Consider the following 16,493-nt stretch of genomic DNA (forward strand, 5'->3'; position numbering starts at 1 on the left):
AGTACTGCGAGTTGACAACCCTTACAAATATCCCAATTTAACCCTTAACCGTGTCAATTTACCCCGGACGCTGGGTAAATTGGGACGGCCATTATTTTACCGATTATTTCTTTAAAATTAATAATTAAAATTATGTAACGGTTTTTATCACCTAGGTACGTTCAAGACTCAACTTATTTCTTTGGTTGAGCAGTGACTATTTAATTGGAACTATTTTAAAATTCAATCTGAAGGTCGATTTTGTCCCTATTTACCCCATTGTACGGTACTTACGTATGATGTCCAATTTTTATACGAAGTGATTTGTAAACATGGAGGCCAAGTTATGCTATACTGTGAAGTAATTCTTGTTTTCGGATTGTTTTGTTTAATTTCTTGATGGAGTTTATTTTTGTGGTTCGTAAGATACTTTCATTCGGTATATTAATCAATTTATGTTTAGTTTCTATAGTGATGTTATGAGTTTCTCTTTATAAATTAGAATCGTAAACGTATGCACTTGGCGCCAATGCCCTAAAAGACCGTTATGCATGCCTAATATGACGGGTCTTACACGAAGGAAGAACAATTTCTAAAATATCTAATTGTATTTCAGTTAATGTTTCTATTGGTTTACCGATAGCGCTCAATTTCATTGCGTTTAAAAGTGGACCTTCAAGTGTCGTCAGAACTGTCATTCTTACAAATTAGGCTGTAAAGAAATTCAATATTTACAGTAAATATTCGTAATAAGGCGTAAATAAGTAATGCTGTATAATAATTTTGCTTACAGCTATTTTACTTTTTAGATAACTGTACCATTACGGAGTTTTGATTGAAATGAGGGGATTCATGCTATCGTATTTGGAAACATCTTGACCAACCTTGAAGTAAGTACTTCACGCATATAGACTAAATTTGAAAAAAAAAACATTAAATACAACATGTTTTGTACGACATATTTATGTCAGAGAGATCGATTATTAAAGTTCTAATAGTAAAACTAGAGTAAGGCCTATAGTGCTTGATAAACACATAACATAGCTTTAAACATTGACAAAAACTTAATTACAGTATTATATTTCTACTTGCATCAAGTTCAAGGTTGGCTCATAAAACTCAGTGTTTATTTATATTTTGTATTAGTTAAATTTCATTTTATTTTGGGTGAGTATTTAATAATAAATTATTTATTTACAGAAATGAGCACAGACTTACCAAAAAACCAGAATTCAAGCGGTGAAACTGATTCTAATAGTGATTCAGAGGTTAGTATTGTATATAAAAATTTTGTTGATTCCTAAAGTTGAAAGTACAAAACATTTTTTTAGTTCTGGTTCTCTCTGACTTAAAAAGTCCGTATTATATTTGGAGTTCTTTTGGAAGTTTGGTAAATTTATAAAAGTATATTCAAAAGTTAAAGTATATTAAGTTTACAAGTTAAGTATTGATGATAAATGGTTACCTGAACCCATAGATATCACCTTGACTGCCCATGTACACCTTGAGGCATGAGGCTAAAATGTTAATTGCCTTACAGTTGTATTGATTATATGTTGTTCTAATGACAAACTAGAATGCATAAGTACTTTGCTGAAATATCCAGTACCGACCTGTCCTAGAATACAGTGCACCTTACCAACAGATTAGATAAGAAATGCAGAATTAGGTTAGAAAGTAAATTAGGAAATCCTCATACCAGTGATATAATACTAGGGATAGTAGTAGTATATTACTACTAATAATAATGTAGTAATGGTATATAACCAGGAGAAGTGGTGATTACTCATGAGGTACATAACATTTGAACACAGCAATGATAGGTACTGAGTGATGACCATGATCACTGCGACAAGATTGATATGACAAAGAAGAATATACCAACAGGGATAGCTATATGATGGGTAGTACTAACAGTAGCATGAATAAACCGCATCATATACCTGTTTTTTCTTATGGATAGTCTTATAATTAAAATATTCTGATCTCACAACAAATATGAAATTTAATTATTGTTTTACAGAATAGTGTCTCTACTGAATCATCAGGCAGTGACTGGAAGTGTTCGAATGCTAAACAGAGTTTGGCTCGGAAACCACACTTTTCAGTCACATCTTGTGATACTGGCTTAAAACTGAAAATAGCAGCCATACCACCTAGAAAAGTTTTACCCAAGAAGGCTGCCAAACCAACTGTAAAAAAGAAAACAAACTCAAGTACTAGTACTCCTGTTAAAGAGCGAACCACAGCAGTCAAAAAGAAATCTCAACTATCAGAAACTAGTTCTAGTTCAGATTCATGCAGTAAATGTTCATCAGATTCATCAAGTGATGATGATATACCCTTGAAGGCAGTCTCTAAAACTTTACCTTCTAAATGTTCTCCATCAAAGTCACAATTGAAGTCTAGGAGTGATAGTGACAATGATAAAGCTAGTGATGACAGTAAAGATGCATTGAAATGTAAAGAAAAAAGTGCCAAAAGTAATAATGTAGTTAAAAAGACTAAAAGTGAAGATTCAAATGATGCTGTTGTAAAGAGGGGGAGAGGGAGACCAAGAACCAAGGTAAGATTTTTTATAATGAATTGCCATAGTAATTAGTAATCAGAAAAGCAAACTTACTTCCTGATAGTAAAAGCTCAGCAAAACATAGACAGTAAAATAATGTGTGGATGATAATTTTTTTTAATTACAAAGAGTATAAGCTTTGGAAATTAGCAAATTCATAAAAAATAGACTATCAACTTTTTTTATTGCTTAGATGGGTGGACGAGCTCACAGCCTGCCTGGTGTTAAATGGTTACTGAAGCCCATAGACATCTACAACGTAAATGCGCCACCTATCTTGAGATATAAGTTATAAGGTCTCAAGTATAGTTACAACGGCTGCCCCACCCTTCAAACCGAAACGCATTACTGCTTCACGGCAGAAATATGCAGGGTGGTGGTACCTACCCGTGCGAACTCACAAGAGGTCCTACCACCAGTAAAAGTAAACTTAATTGTATATTTAAAATTTGTGATTTCAGTCATTAGTGCATTACAATATTTTGCTCTTACTGAATCTCATAAAATTTAAGGTAGTTTAAGAGTCACACTTTTTTCAATTTATTAATTAACTATTCAATAACTATTTACTTTTTTTAACCTCTAAAAAGCTAATTATGAACATTTTTTTGGATCCTGTTTATAGAGAAGCACAACGAAGCTCTCTAATCAAAAGACTTGTTTACGTATTTAGAGCATTTGTAAAAATCTCATGATTATTTCATTTGTAGTATTTAAATTATGCCAATTGGAAACTGGGGAATTGGGAAATTACATTTCATGATTACATGACTTATGTACTCTGTTAATGTGATGCATTACTGTAGATGTCCCTATAAATGTTGTTGGTAAAGTTAGCGGAATCATCATGAACTTATTAAGATGAAGTTATTTGTTAAGGAAATTTATTAATATATTCCTTTTAATACTCTTTAAACTATTATAATATGTATGTATGTATGTGTGTATGTATGTATGTATGTATATACTTTTTGTAATTTAATATAAATTTCATTGCACCTACCACTATCCACTCTGCACTACCTTTGGTTGACTGGTAGAGAACGCCTTAGGCATTAAGTCTGCCAATGTAAATTTTACATGAAGTGTAATAGATAAATAAAAAATAAAGTAGCATGTCCAAAGTATTGTATATAAGTAGTGATTTTATAAAAATGTAAAGATGGTGATAACAGAAAAGCAAAATTAATATTTCAAATTGATGAATAAACTTAATTTGGAATTAAATAGCAAGAAAATTATTTGAATTCGAGTCCCAAATCTAAACTCCTGCCTAACACTGTCAGTCAACATGAACTTTGAGAAATTGTTGGAGATGATCCTGTCATGTTCTTCTGTCATCACACCTGATAATTTTTGCTAATTATTTGGCTGTATGCTGAAATCCTCATTATTCCTGGGTGTTATGCCCAGTCCTGCATCAAATTAGGCTTTAAAAGGTTAGCAGTATGCAGGAGATTGGTTGTGACTATCATTGCTAATGAACACAAGATGTCACCATTAGGAAGATAAAAATGAGCTGTAAATTTATTGTAATAATGTTGTTGGTGTTGCTATGAGTTGTAATAATTCTTGTGTACTTAGATGAGTGAAAGAGCTCATAGTCTGTGTAAGAATTACTCAAGCTCTTAAACATCACACTGAATACCACCATCCACCTTGCATTGTATAACTACCACACCTTTCAAACCGGAAAGCATGATTGGTTTGCAGCAGAAATAGGAAAGGCTTTGGTGTAATCTGTGCAGGGTTAAAACATCACTAGTAAATACTGACTGGCAATTGCAGTAATCTGGTACAATAATCAGAGAGCCTTGCATTATATTGTCTGATGATTTCCAAATTCGATTTTTATGACACCCATGGGAAGAGATGGGGTGGTGCTATTCTAGACAGATACCCAACAGTATAAATTCTGCATGTTACTTATATCCTGTAGCTATGATGGGGTGTTTAAGTTTTTGTAAGCTTTTAATATTAAATAGTTAGTTAGTGTTAACTGTTAAGATCACGGTCAAACCATAGTTAACAGTGATTGACGATATTTGGCCTGTTGTTAAAGTCAAGCATAACCTATATTCTACTAAACATACAAGAGTACCTAGCCATAGAATTTTTTTTTGCAGAGAGAAGTTACTTGTTTTACTACCTACATTTTTTATTTACTTTTTTATATTTTAAAGCAGGATTAAAGCAAATATGGGCAAGTAAGGGATAACAGTGTCTAATCCCTATAAACCTCAACCAATCATAAAAGAAATTATCCATTAATTAAATAAAAAATGGTCAGAAATTCAGAACAAGCCAATTGTAACGGGTTAGCGAGTGAAAAGTGTGGAATAATATCGTGCATTAAAAATCAAACACGCGAATATAAAAAATTGCGTTATTATTAATGATATTTATGTACATTCAGTTTAACTTGTCAATTCTGTAAAATGGGGTTTCTTAGAAAGCGCTGTATTGAACTAACTCAAACTATACAATGCCATTGTTTTATTGCTAAACTTGTTTAAATACATCTGAGCTCACAGCTCACTACTAACTGGCTTTAAAATGTTATGGGAGTTTATCGGCATTACATTACGACAAAACCCATTTGTTTTTTTTAAATAGGAGTTCGAAGTCCCAACTGTAAAGTTTAAACTAGATGGCGCTAGTTGCAGGAGCCTGTTGTCGGGCTCCTGCCCTTGTGTGATACGGAACCGTTGGTGCGCGAATTAAACTTACGCTCCTGAATGAGTTTAATTAGGAAAATTGTTTCTGAGAATTATTAAAAAAAACTATGAATCATTGAATATGGCACAAATGATGATGAATGAATTTAAGTTTCTTAGCACGGAGCATCTACAGAGTTTTTAAATGTACTTTATACCTACCTACCTTTTGCGATAGGCAGCGGCTTGGCTCTGCCCCTAGCATTGCTGAAGTCTATGGGCGACGGTAACCACTCACCATCAGGTGGGCCGTATGCTCGTTTGCCTACAAGGGCAATAACAAAAAAACCTATACTGCAATATGTTCCTCCGTCGTAGTTGTTTGTGAACATGTGTTAGGTACGTAGGTTATTCACTTGACACTTGGTACATGCCAGCCACGGTTTAACCTCGCGTTTATATTTCCTACATTTCGGAGGTTTTTGGTTAGGTAAGTTAAATAATATAATTATAATCTTCTACTCGCAAAAATCGATGAAAATGATTCTTCATATTGATTGTAATTTTGCAACGTAATATACTATTATTTCATCCTATATTATTGTCTATCTCACGGCTGTTTTCAATAGATCGCGGCCAACAAACACATACTCTCAACGAGAATCTTTTCTTGAAATATAAAAAGGTGTACATTGATAATTATTAAAGAAAATAAATATTGATAACGGACTTCACGAATTATAATTATACATCAATTATAGTTAGTAATATTTTATTAATTTAGTAATATCTTGAAAATTAACCCTTTAGAAGAAAAAAAAAAGAAGTAATTGGCGCAAATATATAATAGAGTAGTACAGTCGAACACAGACCGGCCTTCTTTTTTGAACTCAGTTAAATCGAGAATCAATATTTTACTGATCATTTTCATATCGACCAAAGACGACTATTTAGGGTATTTAATACCCATCAAATCCCGTGTGAACCATTCTTTTGTGTGAAACGTTTATGCAACAAGTAGCTGAATGCGTTTAAGATTATTTAGTTCTACTTACTGCTAGCCGGTTGTTTAGATTTGGTGAAGTCGTCTTGGCCTAAAGGATAACACGTCCGGTGCATTCGTATCGACCGATGTACCGGTGTTCGAATCCCGTTGGCGGGTACCAATTTTTCTAATGAAATACGTACTTAACAAATGTTCAAGATTGACTTTCACGGTGAATATTATGTGAATCGTGTAATAAAAATCAAACTCGCAAAAAAAGCTAAGTAGCTCTTTAATTTTACAAACTTTTTAATTGCTTTTATGTTTTTCGTACTTCTACCCACACGTATGCTAATTCATACTTAACAAAAACTGTTGAAGCATGTGACTGTGACGACAATATATTTTCATAAGCCCTGTATCGTACTAACGAAGTTATTTTCGGTCATATTCTTTAAAAAAAAATTAAAGTACACCTGTCCGTCGTTTGCACGAAAATATAAGCAATCGCTATTTCTTTCTAATAGCTCCGATCTTAGGTAATAGGCAAACTTTCCTATTCATTAGATTATTTTTGCCTATCTAATTACCAGTAGCCACGAGGGGCTATTCTTACCGTGTTTGTAGGCGCGCTCACGGGTTTTACCCTGAGACATTCAGAGACACACAGGAAGTAGTCGTGGCCTAAAGGATAAGACGTCCGGTGCATTCGTGTTGAGCGATGCACCGGTGTTCGAATCCCAGCCGGGTACTATTATTTCTAATGAAATACGTACTTAACAAATGTTTACGATTGACTTCCACGGTGAAGGAACAACATCGTATAATAAAAATCTAACACGCAAAATTATAATTTGCGTAATTACTGGTGGTGGGACCTCTTGTGAGTCCGCACGAGTAGGTACCACCATCCTGCCTATTTCTGCCGTGAAACAGTAATGCGTTTCGGTTTGAAGGGTGGGCAGCCGTTGTAACTATACTGAGACCTTAGAACTCATATCTCAAGATGGGTGGCGGTATTTACGTTTTAAATGTCTATGGGCTCCGGTAACCACTTAACGCCAGATGGGCTGTGAGCTCGTCCACCCATTTATTCAATAAAAAAAAAACATTGCTTATCTGCCCTAGCAAGAGCAGTGTTTCGCTGAATCTATCCTACTATCGGATTGGAATCGTTAGGGCATATTAATTTTGTAATTATCTGATTTGAAAAGAAATTTGGCATTAATGAACGGTCTGTGCCCTGAGATGATATTATAATATACTTGATATCAAAGGCGATATACGAGACTTATTAAACTAATATATCATCATGCATTTGTTTCTTAAACAGCGAGAAATTGAACAACATATTTTGTCCCCTTATAAACGTTGAACTTGTCATCACAATTCACGATAACAGTGAAACCATAGGTGTTCACAAACTAGTTACGTTAGGAGGGATCACTGAACGAGTGTTGTCCTTTTCAAAAGAATCCATAACTTTGTATCGTTTTAATCTGATCCAGTTTTTTTATACCCCAAAGCCCCTTTTATTCATATTTACCACATACCCTTCGGATGTAATAAGAGCTACCGTTCTGTCGAGTACAGATTCCCCATAATTTATTAATTGTATCAATGCCAACAACGCGCAGATGTATCATTTGATGCGACCTCTGTGTTTAAAACTTTTTTTTTTCGATCTTGTGTATGGGAATTAGTTATATGACGTTTTATCCGATTTTATCAAAATACGTAGATAGTTTTTATATCAATTTTGTGTGATTTTCATCGTCATCATCAAAATGTCTAGAATGTCATGGCACGTGTCCAAATAATAGTTTGAATTTTTCGCTGTACTACAGAAGTATGGGGTCAAGGATATGGTTTTTTTTTTAACTGTAGTACATAATATCTATTAGTTCTGTCGCGTTGTAATTTGGCGAACAAAAACTTATAAAAGGGCGAAGAATAGTTGTAGTATGGCGGCTGTCATTGTTCTAGGATTGTTTAGTTTAATACTGAGGGTTCCGGTCTTTTTCACGTGTCTTTTTATTATTATTTATTACATCTGGTGGGGAGACGCCCTACGATTCATCTGGCGGATCGTAAACATCACGAACCAAATTCCTTCATGTGCCTATACGACTATCCTATCGTTCAGATTGTAAGGCCCAATGTATTGCTGAATTGAAAAGACAGGGTGATTGAAGTGACGGTACTTTTATTATGGATCACTTACGGAGATTTAATAGCGATTAGATGTGGTCAAAGACGCGTAACCGTGGCTCCTTGTTCCTTGTGAGCGATGTGTGCTTCAAACGAGATTTGTAAGGGTCTTCTGCAGTATTCAGGGTCTTGGGTATACCCCTTATATTGCTTATTGCTAGTCTACGGACGACGGTAATCAAAAAACCATTTGGTGACGTCGTTGACTCCTCTGCTTATTATCGTAATAAAAACGCTAAGGTTAATTCATGTGCTATGGGTATCGGAAACACATCGCAGATAAGAATAACTCGGACACCGAATAAAAATATCTCTTCGATCGGAAAACGTATATCAGTGAATAATAGTCTGATATCTAATTTTTCTACTAATACATATGTTTCATATAACCGATACTTTGAGTACTTTGGTACTGCATAATATTAAAATAGGCAATGCAATATTTGTACTATCACAATAAATAAAATGTTATAAAAATCATATGCTTCACATACTTTGGCTCGATTATAGTTTTATCAATTATAAAAATCAAATTGCCTTGAAAAATCGTCATGAAGTATCTCATACACGTTGGTAGAGCGTCATAATTAATACACAATATAGACTTCGCGATATTTTTCATTCCGAAAATAATGACGTGAAACGGATTGAAAACAAAACTGATTCTTGCAGCTCAACAATACTGTTTGTAGGCGGCACAACGGTTATTCGCCATTAGAATGATTGATTGTCTCTTTACTTTTGCGGTGTAGCCTCTCGACGAACATTTGTTATTTATGTTCAGCGAGGAGAAAGTTGCGGCAGCGTTTATATACTCGACCTAATTGGATTGCATTCATACAATTGCATTATCTTACTATTTGAAATTGCCCTTGATTATTATTATTCAATTCTCTGGCTCGTAATTGAATTGAAGGTATTAACATATTGAAAACGTATTCATCTCGTGATACTACTACTCTTATGTTAAACTATTATGACACAGTGCTCCATATATGATTTGCAAATACAATGTAAATGGTAACGAATTATGAATTGCGTTCATTGAAATATATTCGGTGTATTATTTCTCTTCCTTGTTTGAAATGCGTGATAGTATTTAGAATTTAGATCATGTTAACGTCAGCTTCATAACGTACATGTTGTTCAGTTGAGCGCGGTCGTTCACTCGTGACCGAATAAATCATTACTCGGTGCTGGGGCTATGGCTAAAATGCTTTTCCGAAATGATTCATACTGGGACACGTCTACGAAAAGTTTGAATAAATCAGAATAATTTCAAGGCGTACGAAGTTACATACAAACAACTATTTTATTTTACTGGTGGTAGGACCACTTGTGAGTCCGCGCGGGTAGGTACTACCGCCCTGCCTATTATTGCCGTGAAGCAGTAATGCGTTTCGGTATGAAGGGTGGGGCAGCCGTTGTAACTATACTTGAGACCTTAGAACTTATGTCTCAAGGTGGGTCGCGCATTTACGTCGTAGATGTCTATGGGCTCCAGTAACCACTTAACACCAGGTGGGCTGTGAGCTCGTCCACCCATCTAGCAATAAAAAAATAGCGACCCGCCCTCGCTTCGCTTCGGAAACATTCAATTTTAGCCTTTTCATTAGCCTAAGTTACTCCTTATATCATCAGCTACCTATTAGTGAAAGTCCCGTCAAAATCGGTCCAGCCGTTCCAGAGATTAGCCGGAACAAACAGACAGACAGACAAAAATTGTAAAAAATGTTATTTTGGTGTATGTACCTTATATATATTATATTCATATAATATGCATGTAGTAAAAAGCGGCTATTTCAATATTACAAACAGACACACCAATTTTATTTATATGTATATATATATGTGTAAATGGTAGTAGGTGTACAATGTGCAACGTTTAATTAAGGCGATGGGTGCGCTCGACTCGCGTGCGGCCGCGCTGCACTTCCGGTAAACCACGGGGGTTGAGCTTTTTCCTAGGTCTCGGGGGAGACGCCGCGCGAGGAAAGTGCGACCGGTCGTCACCCGCTTCGAGGAATTAAAATTTTTCACGTAAACTGGTTTGATAGCGCGTACTCAGCGGAGTGGGGGTCGCGAATACACGGCGCGCCGGTCATTAGCTGGTTAGCGGCGAGACGCGCGCGCGTCCTTTAGTCTGCGTGCGCGGTTCCGTGCTCGCCCCTCGACTACTCAACGCGCGTCGTACACATACCCTCGACCGTGTCTCTGTGTGTACTTCGACTGGATTGACCGATGTGATAGTGTGAAAACCTGAATGTTTTAAGTGAACAAGATTTTGTGTTTAATGAAAATTTAAAGTTGAATAGTCGGTTTGACTGTCCGAGGCGGGAAAGCTTCATGTTTTAGATTCAAATATTCGCGTCGGTTACATTGTATTTTGATTTGCATTGGATTTAAACTAATTTATTTGTCACCGTGGGAATAAAGGTTTATAATATATTCTTATCACTTTGAAAAGCGGTTCATTAATTCGTGATCATGTCACCGCATTATAATGTGGGCCGCGACACTAATATCATGCAAAACAAACAACGTGCGATAAGAGAGGTGGCAGGAGCGCGGGGGGAGGGGTGGGCCGACTGCCGAATTTCCCTTATCAAACGTTTAGCGCGGCCCAAGGTCGCGTATTATCACTCGCGGTTGCGCGTCTCAGATGAATTCGTTCTGTGATTGCGCCCATCGTTGCATTACATATTTAGGTGCATTCGTACTCCGCGAAGCGTGAACTTTTATTATAATACGTGTTCAATTCATATTTTATTATTGCTGCGAAGCTATTGACGTCTCTGTAATCAATCTCGTTTAATAGTTTCGAACAATGCTCCGTCATTATTTTCTTGAATAGACAATTGAAAATTATTATTGTTATTATTATTGTTGTTATTCGTAACGTTCACATTGACATTTTAAGCCTTGATTATTTTCAGTTGTTTACAAATTTGATAAAGTATTTAATTGATTGTGATTAAATTATATTGAACATTCCAAAGTTTAATAAATTTGCTAAAATTATCGTTCGTAAACACAATAAATTAATGGAACATCGATTAAATTACATTTAAAAAATTTATACTCAATGCGATATATTTGAATCCCGAAACGTGAAACTCTAATTAGTTAGGTTAAGGTGTGCGAAAGATTCGTCGGAACGTAAATCTGAGCGTGTGCGATTTAGATCGCGACCTAGTTGCGCGTGATTGAGGATAAAACAATATAAATAGCTCGTCAACGTTAGTGGACGCTCGCGTCGAGAACTCTACACGATAATATGTTAAGTCGTGAATGTGCGGACGGTGCAGTGTGAATTGATCTGAGTGCGACAATTGATGCTATGGTCGCATGATGCGGCACGCTGCAAACGCGGTTGCTTGGACCGCGCCCGGCGAGGTCTGGGAGTACGTCAGCCAGCTGGTCAGCTCTTACCACGACCAACATAACTGTCAGGTGTCGTATTCCTCAATCTTACGATCTTCATTCATTTCGGACGATAATAAATTTAACGAAGCATACAACCCAAATAAATCAAACCCGCAAAATTATAATTTGCGTAATTCGAATCCCGCAGGCGGGTACCAATTTTTCTAATGAAATACGTACTCAACAAATGTTCACGATTGACTTCCACGGTGAAGGAATAACATCGTGTAATAAAAATCAAACCCGCAAAATTATAATTTGCGTAATCACTGGTGGTAGGACCTCTTGGGAGTCCGCACGGGTAGGTACCACCACCCCGCCTATTTCCGCCGTGAAGCAGTAATGCGTTTCGGCTTGAAGGGTAGGGCAGCCGTTGTAACTATACTTGAGACCTTAGAAGTTATATCTCAAGATGGGTGGCGCATTTACGTTGTAGGTGTCTATGGGTTCCAGTAACCACTTAACACCAGGTGGGCTGTCTCGTCTACCCATTAAGCAATAAAAAAAATTAAAAAAGTACATAACATAAAACATATTCTGTTCGCTCACTCTAATCTATTTTCAGTCACAAAACAAAATGTTATTTAAGTGTACTCAAACAGACAGTCTGTTAGAACAGTTCATTTCGCATGCAGCGAAGTGTATCGATCATAACACACGTGTGACTCACGTATACTCAATTCATGTTTATGAGATTTAATGAACATTGTCGATCGAGACAATCGATATGATTTAATGTACCTATATATATAGAGGTAATATTTTCATCACAATTTCAATTAAAAAAAAAGAATTTCATGTAACTCTCTAGATTAACAGGAGAAATAAAATAGGTTTTCCGTAATTGAAATTCGATCTCGTGGTTATCTTCAGTACGTGGCCCAAAGTTTTCTTCATATTGTTTTTCCTTAAGACATTGACTGCCGCGTAGGTAACCGGTGCTGTACGCGGCGCACTGAAGTAATTGTGTCGATTTCCGATACTAAGCTCCTGGATTACCTAACTTCAGATTCAGTATCTTCAGATTGTGGTGATAGGACCTCTTGTGAGTCCGCACGGTGAGGTACTACCACCCTGCCTGTTTCTGCCGTGAAGCAGTAATACGTTTCGGCTTAAAGGATGGGACAGCCGTTGTAACTATACTGAGACTAGAACTCTTATCTCAAGGTGGGTTGCGGCATTTACGTTGTAGATGTCTATGGGCTCCGGTAACCACTTAACACCAGGTGGGCCGTGAGCTCGTCCACCCATCTAAGCCATAAAAAAAAATCATCTTTCCCAGAAACTACTAGAAATTCTGGCATCTTAGTAAGAAAATCGAAGGGAGGAATCGACATAATTACTTCAGTGCACCACGTATGGCACCGGTGACCTACCTACACGGCAGTCAACGTGTTAACCCGATATCCCAGTGCTACAATGTAAACAAGCATTTATGTAGCAATCAATTTCGAAGCACGACCGTGTCCCGCCATGGTTTCGCGAATTGAACTCGTTTGTTGAAATAGCAATTAACTAGACGTATTAGACAGATTAAGCCTAGATTGTTTGGGAGCGAAATTGCGATCGTTCGAGTGTGGCCGCTTCGCGTGTCACCCGTGGAGGAATGCATTTACGTATTCATAAGCATAATATGCTCAAACACGACTGTTCTCTTCGGTTTATCTACTTTAAATAAAACGCTTTGCTGATTATGGTGTTTTTTTTTATTTATTGCTTAGTAGTTGGACGAGCTCACAGCCCACCTGGTGTTAAGTGGTTACTGAAGCTCATAGACATCTACAACGTAAATGCGTCACACACCTTGAGATATAAGTTCTAAGGTCTCAGTATAGTCACAACGGCTGCCCCATCCTTCAAACCGAAACGCATTACTGCTTCACGGCAGAAATAAGCGGGGTGGTGGTACCTACCCGTGCGGACTCACAAGAGGTCCTACCACCAGTAAAAATGTATATATTACATACATATATAATTGTATAATCAGACATTGTGTATAATTAGACATTTAAAAAACTTTAATAATGATTGATTAATTGTTCATTTGATAAACGTATCGTTTTATTATCCTCGTGGCAAGTTTTGAAATAATTTAAAGTTTTCCGTTTTCGATCTTTTTTTTTTTTTTTTTTGTTGTTGAGCTATCTGTGGTGAGATAGAATTTTTATTAGGCAACAGTTTACGATCGCTTGCTATTAAATTATTTTAATGTCGTTGTTCGATTCAAGGACAGCGAAAAAAAATAATCGGTTAACGAAAATGACACATTGATACAATACGATTCGCGGATCCTGTTTTGTTGGTATTAATTTTGCGAAGTATTTTATTGTTACATACTTAGATGTTTTCTTTTTTTTTATTGCTTAGATGGGAGGATGAGCTCACAGCCCACCTGGTGTTAAGTGGTTACTGGAGCCCATAGACATCTACAACGTAAATGCTATAATCTAATGTTTCAGTATAGTTACAACGGCTGCCCCGCCCCACTCTTCAAGCCGAAACGGATTACTGCTTCACGGCAGAAATAGGCGGGGTGGTGGTACCTACCCGGGCGGACTCATAAGAGGTCCTACCACCAATGGATCATTGAATATTGACCTATACAATTGTCATTGAATGTTTACTCGATGTATTAACGAATATAATGCTCAGGATCTATAAGAGAGCTAGCGGAGACGATCCTGATTGATGTCCAACGCGGTTAAAGCTGGCCGATCTTATCGATTCGATCGAATATCCCTAACGAGATTACGGTTTCCATTGAGGTATTTAAATATGTTCCTGTCGCCTTTGATGCCGACATAAACACGAGAACATACAGGATCGATATATCGATGCTTGTTAGTTTAAGTAGTGTGCATCTCTTGCCATATGAAGGGATCAAGCTGAATAATTAAAAGTAATGACCGATTACGTAACGAACTCAGCCGCATCTAAAGCCGACGATGATTCAATGGAGGTTTTTTTTTCTCAACGCGTCTGTCGCTATGCTTCTTAATCATGTTGTATAGATAGATGTATGGGTCGTCAAAATGATATTTGTTTGTTGTATATATATAATCCGGTTCTGTTTCAATTAGTCATCGTGTCAAACATTAAGATATATATCTTTTGGACATTTTTAATTTTTATTAATATTCGTTGGTTCAAAGAAGTGACATAAAAATATGCTAAATAGTTTTGAATTCTGAATTTTTTCGTTTGGTTGTTTTTTTTCAACGGAAATATCGTATTATAACAATTATAGTAATTCTATTTACATGTACTTATTATAGTGATTAGGTTTGATTAGAGCCGGCAACGGACGGAGCCGGATAATGACCGTAGTTCGTACCGCTATACTGTGTACAGCATTTTGTGGTATTTGACGGGTGTTGAATTTGCAGACGCGCGCTTGTGACGAAGTCGGGAGGTTGTAAATAAAACCGGTTGGACACCTTTGTCGCAGCGCAACCGCCGCGCCGGCTTTTGGTGGTTGGTACCCGCAAAAAGTGCGCAATGCCATCCGATGCGTGCGCGGCAGACCCGTAATCGACGTCGAGATATCGAACACAAACGATCGTACCTTACGAAAGTCGGATTTCATTATACGCGATGCATTGATTTGCTGGAAGCGCTATTGAACCGGTTACATTCAGTCACTCCATCTACGTAGTTGGGGACCGAGCGAGCTGTGCTCCCACTTTCAATAGTTCTTGGATAACGATTCCATTAACTTAATTTATCACGTTTTTAATTGAAGCTGATTGATTGATCTCGAATGAAAAAACGAGTTCGGTGCGTCTTTTATATTTATTAGATAGAAATTGTAATTGAAACGATTCCGGCGTCGGTAACTGTAATATTTAAAGTATTGTAAAAATTTATTGTATATATTATATACATTGCGTTGGTTGCACCGAATGCACGCGCAATCGCGGAATGTTGATATTCAATCGTCCTCTTTTATAAATAATTCGCCGACCCTCATATGGGCACGCTGTGTTAATAATACAAGCGTTCAATCCTATTCAATCAGACTCGTCGCCATGTGCCAATTAAATATTTATAAGGGCATTTGTTAAAACTGTTTGACATTAGTTGTTTTTTTTTTAATGACCATTTCTGAACACTTTTCTTTTAATCTCATTAGGCCGGGTACATGATTTAAATACACAAAGTAATATACCTAATACAAGGGCATATTAGTTATATATATTGATTAACTTTGTATGTGGCAGTAGTCTAAATTAGTCAAGTCTAATCCTAAGTAAAGGCATTCGACCAATAAAACAACCTATCGAAATTGATGTGCTATAAATGTGTCTGCTTGAAATTAATGAAATTAAAAACACGAAATGTAAATTGTACTATTTGTGAAGAACTATTTTCGCCTAACTAACTTCAAGCCGTACCTGTGAAATGAAACAAAATCTTTAAAAAAAAAAACGCTAGCAAACGTTGTGATCTAGAAGAATATTCGTACACGAGTAGAAAATAATTGTTGGATATTGACGCGTTGTGAGTGCCCGAGAATCGGGATAAGCCGGTCCTACGGCCATCTTAGCTTAGCCGTTTAATAAAGCTCCCGCGACAACTGCACGCTTTGACAGGGCTGCTTGCAACTTATCCACATTACCTTATACGGGAACGATTTCATTAGGCCAGCACGCCGCATAATATTATA

General features: G+C 36.7%; 1 protein-coding gene across 7 annotated transcripts in view; it reads left to right on the forward strand.

Moving 5' to 3' along the window:
- Positions 1-266: 266 nt before the first annotated feature.
- The window catches only part of LOC101737263 (uncharacterized), a 61,979-nt gene continuing 45,752 nt past the window's right edge, over positions 267-16,493 (forward strand). For 2 of the 7 annotated variants that reach the window (XM_012693313.4, XM_038018626.2), the window contains exons 1-4: positions 267-396; positions 773-869; positions 1,180-1,247; positions 2,003-2,545. In XM_012693313.4, the coding sequence (XP_012548767.3) occupies positions 1,182-1,247; positions 2,003-2,545 (609 nt within the window). In that variant the 5' untranslated portion in view covers positions 267-396; positions 773-869; positions 1,180-1,181. Of the gene's footprint in view, positions 397-643; positions 716-772; positions 870-1,179; positions 1,248-2,002; positions 2,546-10,496; positions 10,838-11,527; positions 11,855-16,493 lie in introns of those variants that run through there. The other 5 variants (XM_038018625.2, XM_062674644.1, XM_038018628.2 and 2 more) reach the window with 5 other exon arrangements.

This window comes from Bombyx mori, chromosome 21 (genome assembly GCF_030269925.1).
Source record: "Bombyx mori chromosome 21, ASM3026992v2".
Classification (NCBI taxonomy): Eukaryota; Metazoa; Arthropoda; class Insecta; order Lepidoptera; family Bombycidae; genus Bombyx; species Bombyx mori.